Source organism: Oreochromis aureus, linkage group 8 (assembly GCF_013358895.1).
Source record: "Oreochromis aureus strain Israel breed Guangdong linkage group 8, ZZ_aureus, whole genome shotgun sequence".
In the NCBI taxonomy this organism is placed as follows: Eukaryota; Metazoa; Chordata; class Actinopteri; order Cichliformes; family Cichlidae; genus Oreochromis; species Oreochromis aureus.
Genome location: NC_052949.1, coordinates 10235227 through 10260399, shown reverse-complemented (window position 1 = coordinate 10260399; position 25173 = coordinate 10235227). Strand labels below are relative to the sequence as shown.

The window sequence follows — 25173 nt, the reverse complement described above, 5'->3', positions numbered from 1 at the left end:
TCCTAGCAGAATGAAAAAGCCAGACGAAACAACATTGTGCAAAGACGTGTGAAAAATGTCAGCAGTTGTTGTAGCAGTCCTTGCATGAGGTTCCTGTACAGACCAAATACTTAAAGCTAAATATAAACTGCATCTGCCATAGAGGCCCAGTGCCACCACTTAGACAAACAATGGCTGAGCTGGCGAGTCTTTTAATTCACAGCATCTCTCCTCTTTCTTTGATTTTCTCTCACACCATTTCCTATACCTCTATTTCTCTCTTTCACCCCCCTCACTCATTAAATTTGTTTGATCCTGTTCTCTCCCGTTTGTCTCCCTGTAGAGCCGACCTCTTTGTGTTGCACTTGACCTCATCCACTCTTGAACTTTTTGTGCCACTTATCTCGCCACGATGTGTGCCTCTTTTTCTCTCCCAGAGCTTCTGTCCTCTCTCTCTCTGTGCAGATGAACAACCAGAATTAGTTTCTCTGTTCGACTTTGTTAACCATACTTATAAATGCATGTATATGCATATACATATATATATGCAACTAATACTAGAAACCAGGCACCAGAGGTGGCACTTAAAGCAGAAAAAGAGTGGGCGGTGTAATGTAAGCGGCTGCAGTGAACCTTTAGGTGATTTGCATATCAAATTAAAAAACACAACACAGCATCAGGCTTTGTTGGTCAGTGAACCACAGTCTGCATATTAATCAGCATTTCAGATGATAAATCCTATTCTTTTAAAACTTCTTCTGTTTATCATTCAAACTATTTCAAATATAAAAACAATGAACAGAGTCTGATAGGTGGGTGATGCATCGGGGCTCACTGCACGTCTTTACCCCGTTTTTTTGATTTGCACACACGAGTTTATGCAAAAATATTAAAACAAAATTGTTCACATGACAGATGTGACATTAAAGTTCATTAAAGCAAAATGAAAAAAGTAGTGAGAAGTAAAGGTTATATCTAAGTAGAAGTAACAATGGATTACTCTGTGGAAATTATCCACCATACCCTTCAGGCCATTAGGTCAGACTCTTACTGGCTTCTTTTATGTCTCAAATGGAGACATGCAAAGTTCACATTGCATCTTTCTGATGTCTTTGTTACTGTGAAGGCATCTCTCATCTTCACCTTTTCAGGGCATCTCAAACATAACCACTTCATCAGTGAGCCGGGGGAGTCGTGCCCTTGATTGGGTGTCTGAGTCGAGTTTGGCCACAGCCTTCATCCTCAGCTCAGTAGATGCATCTATCACTGCAGGTGACTGGGCATCATCTAGTTGGCTTAAACTGCTCTTTCCTACAAGGGTCGGCTTAGTATGTCCGTACTGGTCTCTACTGCTCCCATGGCGCTGTAGCCTCTGGATCTCCAGCTTTGATAGAAGAATAGAATAGAATAGAATAATCCTTTAATTGTCCCACAAGGGGAAATTTGGGTGTAACAGCAGCAAGAAAGACACATATACAAACAAACAGTACACAAGACACAGAACAGAAACATACACAATTTTTACATATTTACATCAAGGATAGCAGCAGTAGTGATACAAGCACCATCCTTCTCACGCAAAGTAAGAAAGACTGGACTCTTTATCGTGGATCTGTTTTTTGAGTTTTTGGTTCCTGTTGTATTTTTTTGCTTTCTAGTTTCCTTCTGCCTTGTTTATGTTGTAGTGCTTTCTATGTTCCCTCTATTTCAACTATTATTAAAGTCTGACTTCTGTTTTTTTTCCCCAACTTCTATCACTGTCATCATGTTGCTTCTGAATGGAGCAGGCAGTTGTATTCAGAAAGGTTAAAAAGGCTGTACGCCACCTCAGCACTAAGAAGGTGACACATCAGGCTAGCTTCTAGACCTTTTAAGACACTCTCGGGTTGATTGTTGTTCTAGTGCAGAGACAGAGATGAATTTAGTTCATTTGTGAGTTGTTATCATGGAAACGCTTGTTTGCTGTTGAAGCATAGACGATGCTCTGAGCAAAAGTGCACTGATGCAACACCCAATGACAGTTGCACAGAGACAAGTTTCAGTGAGCTCAACAGTTATCTGGAAATGATGAACTATGTGAAACCTTTTCCCCCTCCTTCTTTGTCAGCTGCTATCATCATTCACATTTGTAGTGCCACACAGATCTGACTGCTCCTTATTAAAACCACGGAGGAAAAGAAACTGTGTGTACATATATGTAGTTCCTGTTTCAATTTTTGCCACGCCAGCTGCTAAAAGCTGCTAAATTAAAGTATGTCAACAGCTGTTAGACACTCACTGTGAAATTAGCACAGACAGTCATGGTCCTGATTACAGTTTATCCTGTAATGACTTTAGTCTGCCTCACTTTTCCCCAAGAGCCTCCAGAGATTTCTCAAATTTGTCAACACGTAGAGTAAAACTCGCAGTTTTTGTTGCAACGAGAGAATTTCCTTTGGGATGAATAAAGCTTTCTCTTTCCTGCTCGGTGTAACACTTTGATAGTCTTCTCACTTTTTTATTTGTTTTGTTTTTCGTTTTTTTAAACTGGAATATCTCACTGAACTCTATACATTACTGCGATATTTGGCTTGCTGTCTCCAGAGGATGACTTGTAAAAACTTTTTTTTCCAGACTTTCTCCAACACTTTTGTTCATGATGAAATCTCAAGAAAATGTATAGCGTAGCATTATTCACATAAGCCTCAGGGAAACGAAAATGAGAAATGCTGAAAGAAAATGCCGGACTGGACATTTTTAAAATGAACCTGATCAAATTGGGAACTTGTTACAACCTCAAAAGTGTGGTTACCTTCAGATTTAAAATAAGAACAGGAAACAGTTAAAGGCCTTAGATAACAGATAACTGCAGACAGTCTGATGTATGTATGCAGGGACCTGGTGCCAAAGAAGGGAGGTAAGAACTTGGGGGGAGTTCATATTTTTGCTTTCCTCTTGTTCCATTTTCTGTTGTCTTCCTCTGAATGACCTACACTCTGCTGTGTACATCTTAGTATAAAATCCTGTTATTAAATCTCAAAAATATTCCCAGTCCTGTGTGTTTTGAAGAGGCAGCTGTGCTTGAGCTGAAGGCACCTGGACTTATTTTTAAGGTTTGTTTCATCTTCTTGCCTTCAGCTCGAGCACTTAAACACCATCATGACCTGGATGGACGAGAACCTACACAGATGCTATGTCTCCTCATGGCCACTGGGTGACATTATAACCACACAATTACAGCAGCCTGTGTGGAAACACGAACGTGCAGTGCAGCTATATGATCAAAAAATTTAACGATGATGGACCAAATTGATACGACTTTTATTTCACTTGGCAAAAAGACATCAGCTGTAAGAGTTTACTGTGAGAGTGTGACATCACGTGACTGCAGAGGTCGTGGCTCAGGAGGTAGAGCAGGTTGTCTACCTCCTAAGAGATGCATCTGGGCTACAACTCAGATCATCACTTACGCGATTAAAGGTGGGATCTTCTATCATCATCTTTATTGTCACTGAGTATATTAGCAAAATCACATAATAACACATCTCCATTTTTCATCAAACATGCTGCTTTCGCAACACTGATTTGAAATCACCACAAAGTTGCATGTATGAAACTTTACTTGTGAGCTGTTGTTGCTCTAAAAATGTTACACAGTCAAAATTCTTGTTGTTTTCCTGTAAGCTCTGGATTTGCTTCATGAAAAGATGTCAACACTCGGTGACGCAACTTCATTGTCACATTGTCTCCTCATTTGATCCATCAGGACAAAAAAGATTATAATATGTAAAATAATAATTTTATTTTGCATTTGAGGATGAAAATGTATTTTATCTCTGAAGACAGCAACATGTAACAGAAGGTTTAATCTTTGATTTGATATTTCATGTGTACACTTCTAATGGTTTAGTTCCTCCTTGTGTCTTCACCGAGTTGACCGACCAGGATTGCAAAGCAGAGGGTGCCGCAATAACACGCCAACTTCACAAACTCCAGACTTACCCAACAGGGTCCGACACAAAGAGGAACAGAAAATGTATTGAAGAGAAATGACATGAACGTTCATATACATAAACATTCCCTTAAATATGTACCAAGTTGACCTTAGAGAGAAAGCTCAGAGTAGGAAGAAGTGAAATCCTCCCTGGCACGGGATGATTTATACAATCCTGTTGAAATTACCAAGAAGAGAATGAACAGAGATGACAAAACCGCCCAATCTGGGCTCTGCCTGCACATTTCTCAAATAGTTTCCTAGCTGAGTCGACCACCGCATCTACTCGCCCTTCTCTGTCCAGCCTCGCTACTCACTCCACTCTCACATTTGGAGGACGTCCCTCACACACCGAGTACCTCGGTGGGAAATTAGCAGAAGCCAAATGAAGGCAGAGACTGACTGCTTGACACCAGTTTTAAAAATCTTTGGATATCACCAGTACCAGCTGGGTCAAACTAGAATTAAAATATAGATGAGTGCGGCAACAAAGCAACCATTTGAATTTATATCTGAAGGAATTTGTAAGAATGTGAGAAGTGCATTGTTTACCTTTGTTTTGACCCCCAAACATCCCCAGGCATCCTGAGGACCTTCTGAAAGTTTCAGGTGGCACCAAGTATGATTGAGAGGAGGCTGAAATATGTATATCAACCTTTATTTTAGATTATAGTTTGCATGTCAGGAGCTTAAATATTTTAAATAAAGTTATTTGTTTTTATAGTATTAATCTTATGTCAATAAAGTCTATTGTGTCTTTTTGCTTAAGTCCAAGTTTAGTTGACAAGGTTAGCCCATTCTGAGGTACAAGCTTGTACCTTCTAGTTAATTTCAGAGGCAGCTGCTGAAACCACGTGTCAGCTGTGGTCTTTTCTTTTTTGGTTATGCTTTGTGTATCTTTAGATTTGGTGAAGAAACCTCTGGTTCGTTGGTAATCCAGCCACTTTGGGGCATTCTAACACTGGCATTTACACTCACTGACCCTCTGTTAGCTACACCTGCTCATTCACACAAATATCATGTGGCAGCAACTTAATGCATTCAGGCATTTGGGCCTATCCAAGAAAGCCACCTGAAGCTCATCCGAGCATCAGAAATGGGAAAAAAGGTAATTTAAGTGACTTTAAACGTGGTGTGGTTGTTGTGCCAGACTCATTTGAGTATTTCAGAAACTGCTAATCTACTAGGTTTTTCGCACACAACCAGTTTCCCAAGCTGGGACAAGTTTGGAAGTTTACAGAGAATTTTCTGATAAAGAGAAAATATCCAGTAAGCAGCAGGTCAGTCCATTCATCCGTATTCAGTGTCTCTGGGGACAGAAGTCTGTTTCAGCTGTCAAAGGGTGAGAGTTGAGGCAAATCCCAGACAGGATGTCTGTAGCAGGCCTTCAGTGAAAATCCCCATTTGATGCCAGCAGGCAGAGGGTAGAGGACAGACTGCTGTGAGCTGATAGGAAGGCAACAAAAAGGGTCAGAAACTGACTCCATCATAAAAGATGGAACTGCATCAGTGGTTCAAGCTTCTGCTGGTGGTGTAATGGTGTAGAGGTCATTTTCTTGACACACTTAGGACCCCTTAGTATCAACTGAGCATTATGTAAACACCAAAGCCTAGCTGAGTATGGTCACTGACCATGTCCATCCTCCTATGACCACAGCATACCTACCGTCCAATGGCTGCTTTCAGCAGGATAACACACCATGTCACAAAACTCAAATCATCTCAAACTGGCTTCTTGAACATAAGAATGAGTTAACTGTACTCAAACAGCCACCAGCTCTCCATCCAATAGAGCACCTTTGGGATGTACAAATCTGCAGCAGCTGTGCGAAATTCTGAGAAATGTTTCCAGCACCTTGTTGAATCTATGGCATGAAGAATTATAGCGATTCTGAAAGCAAAAGGGCCGACCCAGCACTAGCAAAGCGTAAATAGTAAAGTGGCCATGAGCGCTTGATTCTCTAAAGTTTATCGGCCTCACTTGCACGGCCATTTATAATCACCAGCTGAGTTAACATGTATGTCACTGGACTGTGGGAAGAAGTCGAAAGAAACCCACACAGACACAAGCAGGATGTGGTTAGTGTGACACTTACTTGATCTCCCACTTGAGGAGAAATGACAACACACAGGCAGCGTGTACTCTTTGAAACTTGTGGGGTTTTTTATTTGATAATACTGAATACTTTGTCCTTCGCCCGGACTTACACAAAGCATCAAACACATGCACAGTCCTCTATTCACACAAGGAACCCATTTCTCTATACCTTTCTCCGGTTAATCGCTCTCACTCTCACGTTACTCCAGCGCAAGAGGACCTTCAACACTACAGCTAAAGACATCGTAGACAAAGACAGCGAAAACACACACACACACACACACACACACACACACACACACACACACAAAAAAAAAAAAAAAAAAAAAAAAAAGGTATAATAATAACACTGAAAAAAATACAAAGTAATGGAAACTGGAAAGAGTTTACTTTTAAATTATGCCTCTAATACTCCATCATATATATATTTTTTGTTAATGTAGCTTGAGGTTTATAAAACAGCACTGTAAACATTAAGTAACTGCTTTCTAGGACAGCGATAAAGCTTTCATTAATAACTGGAAGGAGCAAGAAAGTCAAAGCTAATATTAAGCGTATAAAGACCTTATTTTTTTATTACTCGTGAAATGAACAGTCTGCAAGAATATATCATGAAAACTGCTGTTTGCATTTACAATCAACAGATAATACAAAGACACTGAAATAACATCCCCGGAGCGCTTTTTTTGTTTCTCTTTCACACATAAAATCTGCAAAAAGATCCCTTTTATCCAAACCTTTCACACATCCACTTTTTTGTTCACTGCAAGTACTACTTTATATGTTATGACAGAGATAGCAAGGGATATGCTCGCGTTTTTTTCTGAATATGAATCACCAAAGCACTCAAAATGGGTGAAAAATTCTGCACCTGAGGTGGATCTGTCGGTCGGTCGGGGCGAACGATAATATCTGTCACATCAGAGTGTTCAAGCTCTTGTCTTTACTGGAACTCATCCTCAAAAAGTGCAAATCTAGTTCTAAAGCAGTAAATAATTATTATTATTATTATCAAGTAACAACAAAAGTATATGCATAGGTTCCCTACAGCTACATAACAAAGAAGAGGGGAGGGGGTGAAGATCTGAGGAAGAAAGGAGGAGGAAGTGTGAGAAATTTGAGATATTTCTGATTGGACTCTGGGGCAGTGGAGAGGTGGTGTTTAAATTTAGAGCGCTCATCTTCACGCAGCATAGACTGGTCCAGTGAGGCCGGCGGTCGCCGCAAAAATCCCCACCCAAAGAAACCAGAGAAGATCATCAGCCGTGCGAGATGATTCACGATCTTTTTAAAGAAACCGTGTTGTCGTGTGGGCGTGAAAAAAAGTTCCCGGCGGAGACGATGAGAAAACTGTGAACTTAGAGTGCTCGGAGAGAGAGGGAGGGGGGGAGACAATCATTCTAAACCAAATGAAATGAAAAAAAATAAAGGCAACTTGGAATTTGCTTTGGAATAAAGAAAACTGGAGGATGAGGTAATAAAAGCAGGAAGATGATGGATAACCAATGGCTGTCTGAATACTGGGAATTGACTGGTGGAGATCAGAGCTGTTAAAAAGAGCTTTGAAGGGGCAGGAAGTGCTCTGTCTCACTGAGAATTTTTATCCTCCTGACGCCAGCCTCAGGAGGAAGTTACATCACTTGACCAGTCTATGTCTCATGATGCTGTTTTGTTGTTTTTACAGAGCTGCTGTGTCTGAGAACAACCCCTGAGCCTCTCCAACATAAAGAGTGGCAAAGGGTTGTTTTCAGACCAGCAGGTCATTTCCGTCACATTAGCTTTGCCTTTTTTTTTTAATTATAAAAAAAAAAAATCACTTTAAATTTCATTGGAATTGTGTACATTTATCTCCGTCAGGCTCTGCGGCGTGCAGTCGCATGTGTTTAGGGGTCCTCAGCGTCCAGGAACTCCTTTTTGGGTGGTGCGACGCCGCGGTACCAGGAGCAGGAGCCGTCTGCCCTCTTGACGCAGGCGTAATGGTTGGCTTGGCGACCGTGCACCTGCTTCTCGATCATCAGGTCTGTCCACAGGCACTCCTCAGGAGCCGAGATCTCACAGGGCAGAGAGGGACAGCGCACAATCTGCAGAAACACAACACAATCCGCTCTCTATGAGATCAAACTATCAGAGATGGGTGTCACCTGAAATACCACTGCTGCTAGAAGACCATATCAAATATGCCTTAAGGTCTAATCCTCCAGATTTTCATTAAATCAACCCTCAGTTTTGCTTCTGATGGATAACTTTCACTGGCACTGGCAGGGGCCAGCGTGCTCATATTACCCAACATCTACCAGGAATTTACTGGAAATGTTACAGCATGTAATCTGGAGTAATTTTATCAGCCTGAGTAGCTGCGGTTACACGCACACATTTTTTCCTCCTGACTGAACTCACGTAGATAAGTTTAGATTTAAGATCTCAGGTCAACTGTTTACATAAGATTCTCCCTGAAGATGGATAGCCCTCACCTGCTCGGTGTCCTCATTATGACGGTTTTAACTCTTTAGAGATTTATTACTAACAAACTCTCTGCCTAGGGGCAGCTGAGTTTGGAAGCTGCTATTTGTGGAAAAAGCAGAAGTGTATGTGTCCAAAGTTACTTCAACATGGTACAGCCACTCCTGGGAAGAATGTGGCATTGTGTTAAAACACACCTGAATGTTTCAGACCAACAAACTGCCAAAATTCCTATTTAGGAAGTAAGAGTGTACTTAGATTGTACCTACATAGCTCTCCATTTAAAGAACTTACGCAACCAGAACAAGCCCCTATTTGTGCTTCAAATTCAAAGTGTTCAACTTGTGAAACACTGAAGAGCTTTTATTGTGAAACACCCAAAGGAAACGGAAAGCATTTGTCATCACAAAAGTCTCAAATTACTGCCATTTTTTTTAACTTTTAATGAAATAGATCAAATAGATAATCGCCTAAATCATCAATACATGAATAATGAATCATTTGAGACCCTCAAAGTTTTCCATCAGCTGTTTCCTGTAACATCTTGTAGTTCGCAGAAAAAGTTTGCTGTCTTAAAAGTAGAGCGCCCTCTGTAGGAATTTTGTAAAATGCAAATTTACACCTATAACAATCATTTGCTATGAGATTTGTTAACATAAAACTGCCTTCTGTTGGTTTTGAGGTACTGGTTAAGCTAGGTTTTGCCCATGTGCACCATAAAGACTGTAAATCTGCCCATCAGTTCCTTTGAGGGTCGTTAATCAATATATTACTTTGTTCGTATTAAACATCCAAAAAGAGATCTGAGTATGTACAAGCAATCCCTGTGAGGGGAAAGCTCAAGCTTCAGTTCTTTATACTCTTCCCGGTGTATGACTTCATAGAGAAGGGATAAACATAATATGGTCATCTCAGCGCAGAAGCACAGAAATCCTTCCCACCTGATGCTCAAACCTTATGTTTGTGAGGCAGCCAAAAGAAGGAAGAGGGCTTACAATGGCTTGTGGATGAGCTATAAGATCATAGATTATTTTGAAATAATACAATTAGTATAAAACAAAATATGGAGGTTGAAAACGTGTAAGACATTCCTTTTAATCTCTAGAACAATTAATAAAGAAAACAAGAGCAGTCAAGTAATATTTACTGCTCTTTTGTTTGTTCCTCTGACTCGTGTCTCGTCTTGTTTGCTTTGCTCTGTTATGTCTGGATGTGTAGTGCAGGAAGTGAATAACTGTCTTTTTTTTCTCCACGCCACGAGATAAACTGCACATGCGAAGGCGGCCCTCTGCTGCCTTACCTTGCAGTCACAGCCCATCTGGTAGCGCTGGCTGAGGCTCTTCTTCTGGGTGGTGCTCAAGGAGTCCCAGGGCATGATGTAATCACACAAAGTCACATGCATGCTGCCGCTGGCCTCGGCCTTGCCTGTATTAAAAAAAAGAAAAAGTACACGTGTGACAGACAAACTTCAGACATAACAATAGGCAGGTAAACACCACCACCACCAAGGCCAGGGTGCATCAGTATAAATGTTCTGGAAAAAAATCTGAACTTGTAAACATCAGATGACAGATTCGTGGAAAAGCACTGATGAAATCTGTTACTTTCCAGACTGGTGCCTGCAGGCGTCAACACGGGCCACCTGTCCTCGTCAAGAGCGTGTGTTTACGTTTCGTGCATAAAGGGGCACCAGTCAAAACAAGCTGATATTTCGAGATGAGATTACAAATCTATGGAGGCTGCACCCTCTCCACTTTGCCACTATCTGTCTGCATAGCAGCTCTCAACATGCATGTCCTTGCAGACGGGACTGACTCACGTTTCACTGCAACTCCTCTACTCGTTAACCCTTCGCGCTAAAGAAACGATGAATCATTCTGAAAGATGCCCCGGTCAGCAGAAATCTAACTTACTTTCGACTGCACAAGGTCCCTACATCTTGAGAAAAGAGAGTCAGGGAGAAAATGCTGGCTTCAGCAGTTCCTCCTCTTACAACTCTCTGTAATTACGGGCCAGTGTTTGCGGGCGCATCTCTGTCTGTGATGGAGAAACCAGAGCACGAATGACATCACGATCCTCTGTGTCTCCGCTATTCTGCAAACTGAGTCTCATTCTGATGCTACAACTGCCTATCTTGCTTTAAAAATTGAAACAACCACCACTGAAAGGAAGCTGTGTCCAGGTAACATTATATTTGATGGGCAACACATTGGTGTGGCTCACAACAAGAAGGTCTTGGGTTCAAATCCAGCAGCTGGCTTGGCCTTTTCTGTTGAGGGTTGCATGTTCTCCTCATTTCCTTCCACAGTCCAGAGACATGCACATCAGGGTACTGGTGATATTAAAGCGGCTGTAGATGTGAATGATTGGCTGTCACTGCCTTATGACAGACTGGTGACCTGTCCAGAGTGTACCAAAGAGGTGGGGAGGTAAGGAAAGGCTGTCGGTGGAGCTGTGGGTGGCTGCATGGTATATAACCCATAGAGGGCACCAACCATAAAAACATAAAACCCAAACACGTCAAAAAGATGTTAAGTGCTGTATGAAAAACAGCAAATTATAAAGGATACTCTCATGTGTCATAAGAAATATACAAAGAAATGAAAAATTGGAAAAAAAATAAGATAATCTTCATGACTCATCTACTAAGATTTCTTTTGCTTCTGTGTTGTGAGTACTGCAATGGACTAAAGATCTACTAGTGACTAACAGACAACTTTGCAGATAACGCGGGTAGGGTAATAAGCTAATCTAATCAAAACTGGAAATCAGCAGCTCATATTCCCATATGTGTCTGCTCTGTTTAGCAATGACAGGAAACAGAATCGGAGCCATCCATGCTCTGTCTTTCATCTGCCTGCTTATTTAAAGAGCATTAAAAGTATAACACAGTATTTAACGGTAAAATATTGTTTCATTCAAACAAAACTTAAAATTATGTTCTGGACTCCTTTTTGTCCAGTATCATTAACTATTTAAATAGTTCCCATTTTATTCTGCTTATCCAGGGCTGGGGTCTAACCTGGGCTCTTCCTTGGGTGGGACGTCCCCTCTACACTTCACCCAGGAGGGATCCCTGTCATCCTGACCCACCTCAGCTGACTCCTTTCGATGTGGAGGAGTAGCGGTTCAACGCTGAGCCCCTCCCAAATGACTGAACTCCTCATTCTATATCTAAGCAAAGGATCGGCCAGTCCCAAAGTGAGAATCATACTAAGCTAAAATAGCCTCTGTCAGACAGTCCTAGAGACTGGTCATTGATCCACTAGGGAAAAGTATGTATTTCCCAACCAGTTTCTGAGTGGTTACAAACCAGAAACTGTGACTCTTTAAAGTAAAAGTTGCACCTTTTGAAATGTGCTGGGTAAAATATTTAGGCAAATTTTATTCCATGCAAACTGGGGACAAGTGTATTAATCTCCCAGCGACAAAAGCAATCACAAGGGCCTTTGTGGTGGAGCACCCGCTTGCTGGAGGAGGAGAAGACTAGGTATGGAAACCAATTCTTATCTGGCACTGGGAGTACACTGGCTGTGGCCCCACTGTGGATAGGTTAACTCTAAATATTGTCAGCTTATTCCCAGCTGTGTTTTGGATCTCTACTAGCCTCTAACTTCTGACCCTTTAGCAGCAGAATAAGCAGTTTATCAACTTGTCACTAACACTGTTTGTCTGTTGTTTGGGCAGTGGGTTTCAGAGCTTTTCCTCTAAAGACAAGCAGCTGCCTGCTGTGGCTGACAACAGTGCTATTGAGACACTGACGCCAAAGCCAAACCGTAAAGCTGTGGTCCGAAAGGTAAACAATTGGCTGAAATTTGTTGCTCTGAGTTTAGAAGGTTTGTTCACCACTTCAAGATACTCTGTTGACTTTAAGGCAGTCACGTGATGTGTCGTTAGTGTTAAATAATGACTACAGCTGGTTTCAGTTTACAAATTTTGAAAAATGACGCAGATGTTATGCAGATGTAAGCAGTCACTAAGGCATAAAATACCTCAGGAGCTTAAGCTGTACCACAACAGACAAGGTTCCTCCCAGTCTCCACGGGATTTAGCCAGCAGAGTATCATTACCTATAATAACATAAACAGCTGCTCCATCAACATGCAAAATTGCCCACTACTCTTTATCCGATCTCAGGTTTGTCTGCCCGGCTTTTTGCACCTGCAGGACCATATCTGATTATCTGTTTGCATGTTCTGTGCTGTGCTTCTGTCTGTCCGTGTATTCTTTCACTTTTTGTTTTATATAATGACGTATAGTTGAATACATCGTTCTACCTATCCCTCCGACAACAGCAGCTTCTTTTCCACAAACTGGTTGAGATTATCAAATTTCATTTGCAGTATTATTTCCGGGAGACAGGGGATAGTCACACAAACCTGAGATCAGATACTCCTTCTTGCCGGTGGCATCAAGGGTGACGCCACAAACGGCGGACACGGGAGCAGTGAAGACAGATTCGATGTCCTGGGTAGGTCCCTTGAACATCTAAAAATAAAACACAGTGCACGGGGTCATAATAGCGGACTCAATGTCAAACCTTTTTGGCTAAAACAGTGAGGATATTCTTACCTTGATCTGTTTGACCTCATACTGGATCCTCTTGATGGGGTTCCCATAGATGTCGTTCCCAGAATCCACTTCTCTCTCTCCCACCACCTTTGCTCGAATCACTGGTTGGGAAACACAGAAACACGGCGTCAGAGGCTGCAGGAACTCAGCGTATTTACTCACTGAAGCTTTCATTATTGTCTTTCATACTAATGAACAAAAAAGTAGAAACAAAAAAAGTCAAAATGATTCCCACTAAAAAGGATAAAAAGGGAAACCTGCTAATGTTTGTTGGGTAAAGGCTAAAACTTTGGATGCAGGGTAATATAAGCCCCATACTGTATATTGGTGTTGTCCACGAAATAGGGAAAAAAGTAAATGAATGAAACTAACTCCCCTCTAATTAAGTTAAAGTAACTCACAAATGAAGCAAAAGGTTAAACAAAAGGTTAACAACTATGTTACAAAATATCAGTTTCCTTTAATCAAAGCTGAAATTTACGAGTTTGCATTTCGGCAGCAATCACCCCATCACTGACTTAGCAACTGTAAACCATCTGTAACTTAAAAGGGACCTACTATGCTTCTACTTATTTTCAGTTTAACATACACTGTTACAATGGCTTGTTAAACATGGCCAAAGTTTCAAATAACGAGATCAGTTCATGTACAAATAATGTCTGTGATCAATGTTCACATGTCAGCCTGCTCTAAACACACAGTTTAGCATAGTTTTTTCTACTTGTAGTTCTGTGTGATGTCACTGAGAGCAGACATCCCTAATATGCTGATGTGCTGAGGTGTGTTGATCAAATCGTCTATTTGTGAGGAGGACCCATCTGGAAAAAAAGAGGCTTAAAAGAAAGCATAAAGGGGCGTCCCTAAAGGACACGATTAAATTCAGTTGTAGTATATACAGCGTCAAATCACAACACCGGCTTCCTCAAGGTCCTTTATGCTGTAAGGTAAAGACTCTACAATAATACAGAGAAAACCCCAAAAATCATAACACCTTATCAGCGAGCAGTTGGCGAGAGTGAGACAAAAAAAACTCCCTTTTAACAGGAAGAAACCTCCAGCAAAATGGAAGAGGACAATACTGTTAACGAGAGGGTGTCCAAAGTGACAGGTGACTCGTGATAATAGCGGCAGAAATTTTACCATGACATAAAAATGTCGCGGTGATACATCACTGCTAAAGCAACACCATGCCTTTACTTTTTTCAGCTCCACTTAACAACAAGACAAGCCCAGGCATGTCTGAGATCCAGAACCACATATCAGTCTCCAATGGCAATTTAGTACCTAAAAAGGGAGCTACTTCAACAACCTCCAACTATGCAAGATATACAAAAAAGTGTTTCCACTAAAGACAGAAAACAACAATGTGTTTCGCCACTTGAGGCAAAAATACACTTTTAAAAACCAAGCTACAAAAGAGGAGATGCTGGCAGCCTAAATGTAAACAAATGAGTTAAATTAGCATTGCTGGAACACTTGCTAGTTGCACTCTATATCAAAGGAAGCCCAAACAATGGCAGAAAATTACTGTAGCTGTTACACAATGGCAAATGGGGAAACATTCTTCAGTCTTATTATATGACAATACTGTGCAGGTCCTGATGAGATACAATGTTCGGTTACTTTAGTTACTGTTGAGCAGTTATTTTATGCTTCTGCTTAGATTTTACAGTGAAAAAACGGCCAGGCTGCTTTTGTGCTGATCACGGACTCATGGTGTGTCACACCTGTTGCAACATAATGCTGCTGCTGGTTGTTTCAATAGATTTACACTTGAAATTAAGAAGTTTGCCATCAATGACAGTAGGATCTTCGAAAAAGATGGATGTAAAATACCCTTCATTTAGTTACACTTATAACGTCTGCTGCCTGCAAGCATCAAAGTTATCATACATTTTCTTGAAATATCATGATGTAATCTTGAGGTTACGTTGCCTACCCCTATGAGGGACAACAAATTGCTTTATTTGTGGATCATGAGTTAAGCAAAACTACTTTCGTAGAGTCCAAGAACAATGTTGAGCTGGAAATCATCTCACGTTTGAATCTGTCTACAAAGTCACATTTGACAGAATGAATACACACTAATTCCATGCCCAGTACACAGGAAATAATGACATAACCCTATAATAAATACATTTGTTTTAATATTCAGCCACTGACACTCTGTAACTAATGAAATGTACAATACTAACAGACTTTTTTAATCTTCTCCAAAACAATCATGTCGTCATTTCCATAGGAACTTATTTCTATGATTGTTCCATTGTGATTTAGCAGACTGTAGTTTTTTTATGATCAGTTCACTGACTTCTGGCACCTTCCACTCGCACAAGGCCTAATTGCACAAAACAAAAAAGGAAGATATATAAACATTACCTTCATGTCTTCGATGTCACGCCATCTAACAGGCAAACTGGTTTTAAACACTGATTATATAAAATGTAGTAACACTGATATTTTTTACTGCAGAGTTATAAAAGTGAGGCTTATGAATACTGATATCTCAACCTTAATAGTACAGCATACATTATAAATTGGCTAATCCATCATAAATTTATTGTGGTTTTTTCCCCCAGCATTTTATCCAATTTTCTGCTTGTAATTACAACTGAGCAAAGTGAAACCCATGATTACGTTAACTCTCATAAAATGTAACACTGCATAATGGCTATGTTCAAAATCTGGCCGTATTTATTATAAAATGCACAACATTTATAATAAATAGGGCGAGATATATGCCAGTCATTTTGCTTGAGTCATAAAAATTCATCACTGGTCTTACAAAAAAAAAAAAACCAAAGCAGCTGACAATGTTACGGCTTACAAAATTAGAGGCCAAAATCAGCATTGCACAGCTCTGATAATGATCAATGATGATGAGTGTTTAGTAATGGGTAGATAAAAAAAAAAAAGGAAGTTAAAAGCATTTCTGAACATACAGCAGTATGCACAAGTACTTTATCTGTATTTTTTAAGGACTTGACTAATAAATAACTGAGCAACACAATCAGCTGCCTCTCCAGAGAGTGTCTCATCCCGTGGATGAACTCCACTGTTTTGCTCTGCAGCGGGGAATCTTAGTTTTCCACCTACTGCAGTGCCAAATGATGCAGTTGAAGAAAAAAGCATTCAGAATGATGACATCGATGACCTTGTCAGCTTGCCGGTGATAAAATACTGATTTAGCTGGTTAGGAGCAACTAGACTCAAAATAAGAGCTGCTAGCAAATCATTTTTGGATGGTGTTCTTGCAGACAAACAGACAACAGACAGACAAAAAATAGAATTGAAATAACTCTGGTACATTGGTGGTCATTATTATACCTCTGTTACCCGCCTAAGTAGGGTCTATGTGTGGAAAACACTGCTTATGACTCTCATTCTCCACATCACAGACTAAAAAAAAAAGCCCAAACCACCCATCGAGCTGCCTTAAAGTCTCATCCAAACACCACAACAAAATGAATTTCAGCATCTAAAGCAGTCCAGTCAATGAAAACCCAACCAGAGGTCTCCATCAGCCAACACTAGAGGAGGGCCAGACACATGACTTGGCGTGCAGCACAAACCTTCCTGCTTCAAAACATGACCAGGGAAACCATCACAGGACAAGAGCTGAGGATTAAGAATACAACTTGAAAGCTGATATACTGAGAAGGACTTGGCCAGAGGTTTGTTTCTCACCGTGCGTGTGTGTTTGTGCGCGCGCGTGTGTATTTTAACGGCCTGACTGACTTCAAGCTTCAACTATGCTAAGGGCATTTATTCAGAATGGAAAATATGAGCAATACAGGGGGAAAAAAACAAAGTAAGCAGGAACAGAGGACACGCACACATCTATAAACACACATACAGTCGACTGCTGCTGCTCTTACACCCTCGGGTTCAGTTTATGGCTTAGCGCAGATACAAATATGGAGGTTCACAGCTCCCAGAGTTAATAGCGTCTCTCTTTCTTTCTTCTTCTTCTTTTTTAGTCTTACTAATGACGCAAGATGAGCGTTTTCTACACATGCTACTAAACTCTGCACCGAACAATCATTTAGTCTAAAAAATATCCAGGAAGTGAAAATGATACAATGATAACACATGACGTAAATAAGCAATTAAATTATTGTTAAATGCATCTTATTATTAATTAAGTTAGCAGTGACCAGCCAAAATAATACCTGATCTCTTCAAATAAACATGTAAACATGTCCAAAACAGCGCTTTCTGTTTCCTTTAAACACTTCTCCCCATAGCAACCGGTGGTTGTCGACCAATCTCTAGCCTTTTGTGACTGGTGTTGAAATAATTCATACTGAAAAATACTACATATATGAAATGGCTCACTGGTAAAGACAAAGACAGAGACTAAAAGCAGAGTTAAGGAGCCTTTACAACGATTTCAAGCATGAAAAAGCCATGCCAACAACACATGTGGGCTGTTTGTTTTTTGGGTGTCTGTGAATCATTATAAAATTTTAAAATATTTTATGTATACCTCTACTAATAAAAAAGTATTACATTGTTTTAAAATTGGATTGGGTTTAAATACACTTAGTCCTTACACCATGAGAACTGCCTGCATGTAATGCAGCTTTTTTCCCCACCTACTACACATCATTCAGATCATGCAGTGTGTCTGCATCGTTAAGGCTGCGCTTTACTGTTTGACTAACTATTTCAGGCTGTTTGTTAATGTGTAAATGTAACACTAGGCTGACGAAATACATCTGTCAACTTAACCATCATAGTTAAGATGTAGTTAAGATCTCAAATGTCCAACATTCATCCATATTTAGTTGTCAGAACTAGTCGATTTGTGCTCAGATGGCCTCTGGGCTTGCAGTACATTGTTAAAAATCCTGAAGAAGATGATGAAGAAATCGTTGCAGAAGAGCCTCCTCAGCTTACAGACGCACATGCAGACCATTCTCTTAATCTCAACAATACTTTCACTGGACCTGACTGCTAATTTTGAACTGACACCATGTTTACATGAAAGCAGTGTATTACTCTTCAATGTGAAGCTGTTCTTAAAGCACACTTAGATTGATATGAAGATAATATGATCACCATTCTTGGTATATAGCCCGAAAATGTAGGCTGTTATCTTCATATTACACCTCTTAATTATAACCAGATTTGATCTGAATATTAGATTTAAAGGGTGATATAAACTAATTGCTGTTATTATTACGGCTATTGTTGTGTTTACATGTTTTTATATTGTCTCTAGGTGGCAATAAAGGTTTTTAGTAACAAAGTACTTGATTAAGAAGAAAAACCTAAAGGCTAAAGTACAGAACAGGTTTTAATTTACCAGGATTAACAGAGAAGAAGATGAAAGGTTTAAGAAGAAATCTCTTCTTCAGAAGAATGAATCTGGGTTTTTTTAATCAGCACCATGAGCACAAACATACTGCTTTTTAAGTTGTTTTTTTGTTTGTTTTTTTTAGAGAAACCAAGTTCCCCAGAATCAAACCCCTACATTTTAGTTGGACTTTGATGGTTATGCAAATGTTCAGCAGCAGCAGCCAGAGCACACATAAACACACACAGCAGTATACCTGTTTGGCACTCGCTCCTGCATTCCTCCCAGTTTTTCCGCTCTCATTTCCTGACCTCATTCTGAGCCACAAACTAATGAGCAAAGAATCAGCAGCAGGACACAATACTGAGAGGAAATTACCCTGTTATTCACAACAGATTGCTGTTATGGGAGCTTATCTGTCTCCCTCAGTGTTGCAGACATGTTTACTTCTCAGTTAGTTTCTCCCCTTCAATAAAGCCAGAGCGGATCATCCTGTGCAGTCTAAACAGCGCGTTGCAGAGGCGGCAGACTACTCAGCACGATGCTAAAACAGCATGACTACCACGAGCCTACAGGCAGCAGTTTCACCGCAGGTTGATCCAAAAGTCATCCGATCAGCAGCACTCAATCAGCAGCCAGGAAGCCCCTCCATAAACCACCAACTGACCCACATTTCGAACGGTCCCCTACCATCAGACCGGGACGATGCATAATGACTTCTACATACATATCAGTTGCACTACGCAATGTTTTCCATGCAAACCCCCATATGAACACACACACCACATCCTAAGTGCCCCCCGGTTCGTTCCACCGCATGACTATCCATTTCTTTTTTCATATGCCAGTGACCACCAAATCATCTCTGACTCTCTTGGTGTGGTTTGTTCAGCTCCAGGCGTATGTGAGCCTTCTGTTTAACCTGTCATTTGAACAGAGACGAACCGCCCTCAAACACAATTCAGCCGGCACCTCTGGTTACATCTGCGTGAAGACCTGAAGGCTCTGGTTTACCCTGACACAGTTACCGGAGCTGACATGACAGTGATCGAGTCAGCATGAAAAGGATGAGCTGGGGTGGAGGTGGGTTGCAAAGCAGCTTGCAGGGAAAGAAGTAACTGTTTGTCCGAACACCCCACCTTATATTGGATTTGCCAATAAAATGCATAGAAGTGGATGAGCTGAAGATGAAATCAGAGAGCCAAGCTTGACTTGCCTGAAGTAACAATGTGCAAACACATTGAAACGTGGTGAACTCCTCAGCGCTTTTGCCATTAAACCCTAATTGTTTCAGCATGCACCATATGATGTATGTGCTGAACCAACACTGTACACCTCTCCAGGTGAGCCTGAAGCTATTTATTGGCGTTTCCTCCCCCACAGGCTGCAGAAGCCTTTGCAAAATCCTCCTCTTGATTTTCCTCTTAGCTCTATAGTTTTGTGATGATGAAACCTCTGGTTAACATCACAGACTGTTGAAACAGGGTTTTAAAGATAATCCAAACATGCCTTTAGAAGAAAAAGTAAATAACAGAAGTACCACTGTTGTCCCTCAGAACACTTTTTGTTCATGAAAGGGAAAAAGAAGAATGGAAAGCTTATGGGGAAAAACGGTATAAACCATCCAAATCCAGGTACTCAAGGTCGGTTTGGAAAACTCATAAAAGGCCTTTACTTTTCCGAGCTGATCTCCAGTACCTGGATTTGGATGTTTTATTCAATTTTTGGGTCATGAGTTTTGCATTTTTCTTTGGCGATTGATGTGTTTGGTAATAGCATCTTGCACAGCTCAGACAGCTCCGTTGCTATCATGAAAAATTAAGAAATACAGTACAATTACACCTTTTTGTCCAGCAAAAGCACCTAAGACAGAAACAGTTCAATCAGGTACTGTGAACACTCTAAAAATTAGACACTTGACTTTTTTTTTTAATTAGGTTTGCAATCATAGCAGCAAAATGTGGTTCAGGCTGACATCTGCCTTGTTAGCTGTTATCGGCTAATCAGTAAATAAGAAGATATTTACGGAACTCTATGGCTGGAGTTCATCTTTTGTGCACATCGATGTCACAATAGCTACATATTTAGAATAGGTGTGGTGAAGATAAACCAACTTAGTCACTTTAAACCAAATATTTCTTTGATTCCCTGTCGCTACAGGCAAAAGACGTCAGGAAAAACAAACCATCTGTATCAGCTTTACGCATCACTGTTTTCCACAATCGGTGCACATTTTTACTTCATTTGAAATTTTTGACATTATTACATCTGTATTGATAGTTTAGCTGTAAAGTTTTTATGCTATACTTTATGCATTGTTTTTGTCTTTGAATCTTTTACATTTTTGGAGTGTTAATAATTCTTATCAAGGCTGTATAAACAACCATATTACAGGACTTTTGTCATTTGATTTTTTAGCCCAAGTTTCTTATTAACTATCCTCCAAAGCAGCGCCATTATATTTTTTAGTGACATGTACTAGGGACATTTCTGTATTTCCATGAAAGGACCTGTACACGTGCTGTCCTCCACGCCATGTCCACTGCTAAGATCGGTGACTCTGATCTCTCAGACCGCTGACCAGAGTGAGCTAAACTGGGAAAGGGTGAGGGGAAGTTCCCCTTTATGAGCAACGGATTTACATGAAAAGAGGATGTTTGTCTCCATACATGTGTATCACGTTTGTGTGTGTGTGATTGTACCGTGGGTGCATGACACTGCATGATTTTTATGGCTTGTGGTCTGACCTAGAGTATCACTTTGACTGGAAAACAGAAGATGACACACAAACACACAGCTGGTTCCCGCCTATGTGGTATGTGTATCAACAAGCAAGGAGTGGGATCCCATTCCACCAAAACAAATCCCAATTGTCAGACCGCGCAACTTTTGACAATGTCACTTTGTTGCTGCCTACATGCACATTTCAGCCAACTCTCATCTGACACTCCCCGCCCTTCACAAGCCCTCAAAACCCTTTCCACCCCTTTCTTCATCTCTTCCTCTGCAGTGTTTCATCTAGATGTTTCTGGGCTGGACAGTGACATCGGCCATTGTTGCCGTTTGCGTGCATCCTCCCCCAGCTGTGACAAAAGCTTTCCTGACTCACAGACGCTTTTAAAAAAGACAAACAATTGGAACACCTTGCCTCTGAGACATCCTGTCTGCAAGACCTGCCAACTCAGCGAGAGATTGAGTCACACCTCAAAATAGAGCTGTCATTTTGCAATAAGGAATTACAAGGATGCACATCTTACCAGCACAGACTCAAAAGTAAAATGCAGGATGAAAAAACCCCAAAACATCTTCAGCTTTCTCGTTCCCATTCATACCATGCATATTTTAACTTGCACTGTGACTTTTATTGTTTTTCCCGTCTAAACACACCCTGAACTGACAGCCAGATGTCATCCGAGCCAGTGTGTCTGTGTGAGTGCGTTAGAGTCTACCATGCATGGCAGCAGGCCTTTAGTTGTCTATCTGGGGTGTGAAAGAGTGTGTACAAGTGTGTGTCCGTACACTGCATCGGAGCAAAGTTGGGAAAACCCCAGAAACATTCCTGTAATTCCTGTCAGCACCACCCCGTGCAGGAAGAAACTGGACAGGAATGGAAATTTAAAAAGGAAAAAAAGAAGTGAGGGAGGAAAGCTCGTGGTGTGACATATTCTGCGGTTGAGATTCAATCCCCCCCCCCCACACCCGTTAAATTTCTCCCTCACTTTCCCCATCCCTTGTCCTCTCTTCTGCTCGCTCCCTCCTTGTCTCTTTTCCCTCTCTGGTGCCACGTTGCCCTGCAAAATCCAGGCGACGCCGCTTCGTTCCGAGGCTGCTGAGGGTGAAGCTCGGTAAGCAAACACTCCGAGAGCCAAGGCTTTGGGTTCACACAGATGATCTCAAACTGCTTCCAGTCTCTTAGCTCTCACGCTAACAGAGTGGAGGTACACCCTTTGAGTTTGTGGATGTGGATTTTGGGGGAGATTTAAACCACAAAGTTTATTAAGGTCATCATTAACTTATCAATTAGTTTCACAAATGCACTCCTAACTCCTCACAGTGCTGTAGAAGAGAACATTATGGGGATCTGACCTGAGTGTGTGTCTATTTTTAAAATAATAATTCTGACAGAAGACATTTTGGAGGTCTAACATTATCAACATGACACGGCAAAAAATATGACAATGTGATCTGCAAGTGTGGAGCCCGAATGCAGTGCAAACTATCTGGGCCATGGCCTTGAGGAGCAACACCCCTACCACCACCACCACCAGCAGCACCTTCAGGCTTTCCAGCGGTTTCCAGCAGCTTAGTTGAGTCCATTCAACCGTGGCCAGAGGCGGGCTGAGGGGACTGCAGCTCCCGTTAGCTGTGCAGGAGCCTGACTCACTGCACGAGAGGCCGGGTAAACATAAACAACAACAACAACAACAGCAGCAGCAGCAGCAGCAGACCCCGCGGCTGGACTTACCTACGTCGGCGTTGCAGAACGCCTGTTGCGGATGTACCGGAGCGCAGCTGCACGCTTCCGCGAGCTCCTCCGCCCGCCACAGGACCAGCAGCGCGAGCGTGCAAAGGATGCCGTTAACGGAAAACGGCATCGTGGTAAACACTGATGGCGATGTTTTTCAGCTCCTGCGTGGATGTTGTGCTCTGCGCAGATGCGTTGCAGTGTGGCTCCAGCGGCAGCGTCCCCTCTCCGTCGTCTTCCTAACGACACACACGTCAACGACAACGCACGGGCGCGCGCTCAGCTCCAGGTAAAAAGGTGAAGTTACACGGTGTGTTTGGTGCCCTCCGGATTTCCCCCGACTTTCCGTTTTCTGCAGCTGTCTGTCTGTCTGGACTGTTTTTGTTTCAAGGCGTTTTATAAAGCTGGCCGTGCGACTCCTCCCCCCCAGTGCAGGGTGGTCCTGCAGAGGGCGCTGAGTGCTCAGTCGGACCTTTGGATTTTTTCTTAAAGAGGGTCCCAAAGGAAATCTGAATAAAATTGGCCCTGCGCCCTCATAATACACGGCATTGGTTGAAAAGTGGCTGAAAAATTGTTGCAACAAGTATTTAGACAGAAAGAAAAATATATAAAATTATTAAACTTATATTACTGGATACAAGGTTGTGATAGTTCACAAAAACTAGAAACTATAAAAATCTAAAAGTATGACGTGGAAAAAAAGGTTTTACTTAACTAGAGCTTTGGAAAAATTGAATCTGAGATATTATCATGTTCTTACAACCTCAATTCCAAAAAGATAAAATAAAAAAAAAGTTTGGGTGCTGTGGAAAATATGTATAATCTCACAAACTCATATTTTATCCGCATAGGATTTCAAAAAACATATGAAATGTCTCGTGGAAAATAGTAGCTCATTTTTATTCTGTTGGCAGTTGCCAATAAAAGGCTTAAAAACTAAATGGGATTAGGAGGAAACTGTTGGAGGAATGCTTTGCAACTAATTAGGGTTGTTGGCAACAGGTCTATAACGTGACTGGGTATTTTAAAAAAAAAAAAAAAAAAAAAAAAGCTTTTCAGAGAGTTTCTCAGAATTAAAGATGGACAGACGTTCACTGTTCTTCAAAAAACAAATTGTGGAGCACGTTCAGAATAATGCTCCTCAATGCAAAATTGTGAAGACTTTAAATATCTCCTGATCTGCAGAGCAAAATATCATTCAGATTCAGAAAATCTGGAGAAATCTCTGTGCGCATCACACGAGGCTAAAAATCAGTATTGGATGCCTGTGATGTTCAAGTCTATATGCAACAATAAATTAAAAACAGGGATGATTCTGTCATGCAAATCACTGCATGGGCTCAGGAACAGATGCAGGTTGGAGGTTGGAGTCCTTACAAAGCTCATTTTAAATGGACTAAATGGACTACAGTGAAGTGGAAAACTGTTAACATTATTTCTGGCTTGTTAATAATGCTCAGTTCAAAAACCTGCATCTCTGATGGTATGGGGGTGCATCAGTGCCCATGGAACTGGCACCTTACACATCTGGAAATGCATCATCAGTGCTGAAAGGCATATGCAGATTTAAGAGTAACATATCCAGATGTCTGTTCCAGGGAAAGCTTTCCATCTTTCAGTACGACAACACTAAAATGCATACTGCGGCCATAACAACAGCACAACTTCATAGTAGAAGAGTCTGAGAGCTGAACTGGACTGTCTCATTTTAAACGTGTGATATGTTTTCTATGTTGCGTTGTGACTAAAATATGGGCTTATGAATTTTCCAAACGGTATTTTGTTTTATTTACGTTTTACTTAGCGTCCCAAATTTTTGTAATAATAATTTTTGTAATAATTTTAGTCTTTGTGATTTTCAAATACAAACTAAACTGAAACAAATACATACATACATTGATTCTGTAAACTAAGGCCTATGGAGGAGCCAGGCAGGAGAAAAGGGGAAAACCACAGAGAAGATTCATGGATGTAGTGAAGAAGGACGTGCACATTGTTACAGACGAGTGACAGATGGAGGCTTACGATCCACTGCAGTGACACCTAAAGGGAGCAGCCGCAAGAAGAAGAAGTCTGTTTGTGTATCTTTGCACTCCTTGATCCTCTCTTTGCTTTCCCACCAACTCAGTCGGCTCCCTTCCCTGAGCCTGGGGCCCAAATCTACACCCTCTTCCTCCCCACTTTCAATCTGCCTCCCACATTAAGTGCTTTAAACCAGATGTTTTAAACCAGCTAGTCTTAAGTGAAAGTGGATTATTAAGCCAAAAAGGTGCAGAATCAGTTTTTTGTCTGATTTGGAGGAAAAGCCACAGGCTCACAGAAAG

At 41.1% G+C, this 25173-nt stretch overlaps 1 protein-coding gene across 1 annotated transcript; it reads right to left on the bottom strand.

Annotated features, from left to right (window-relative positions):
* Nucleotides 1–6092: 6092 nt before the first annotated feature.
* timp2a (TIMP metallopeptidase inhibitor 2a) lies at nt 6093–23280 on the bottom strand. Its single transcript, XM_031742851.2, has 5 exons — nt 22850–23280; nt 13083–13183; nt 12890–12998; nt 9811–9935; nt 6093–8131 (listed from the first exon to the last, which is right to left on the bottom strand). The coding sequence occupies exons 1-5, from the start codon at nt 22977–22979 to the stop codon at nt 7934–7936; spliced, it is 663 nt and encodes a 220-aa protein (XP_031598711.1). The 5' UTR covers nt 22980–23280; the 3' UTR covers nt 6093–7933.
* Nucleotides 23281–25173: the final 1893 nt, after the last annotated feature.

Bases quoted from the DNA above. Each gene is read 5' to 3' on its own strand.
- timp2a (XM_031742851.2), bottom strand. From the start codon at position 22,979: ATGCCGTTTTCCGTTAACGGCATCCTTTGCACGCTCGCGCTGCTGGTC. The intron at 13,184-22,849 runs GTAAGTCCAGCC...TTTCCCAACCAG, and splicing joins GTTCTGCAACGCCGACGTAG to TGATTCGAGCAAAGGTGGTG. The intron at 12,999-13,082 runs GTAAGAATATCC...TTTTATTTTTAG, and splicing joins ATGAGGTCAAACAGATCAAG to ATGTTCAAGGGACCTACCCA.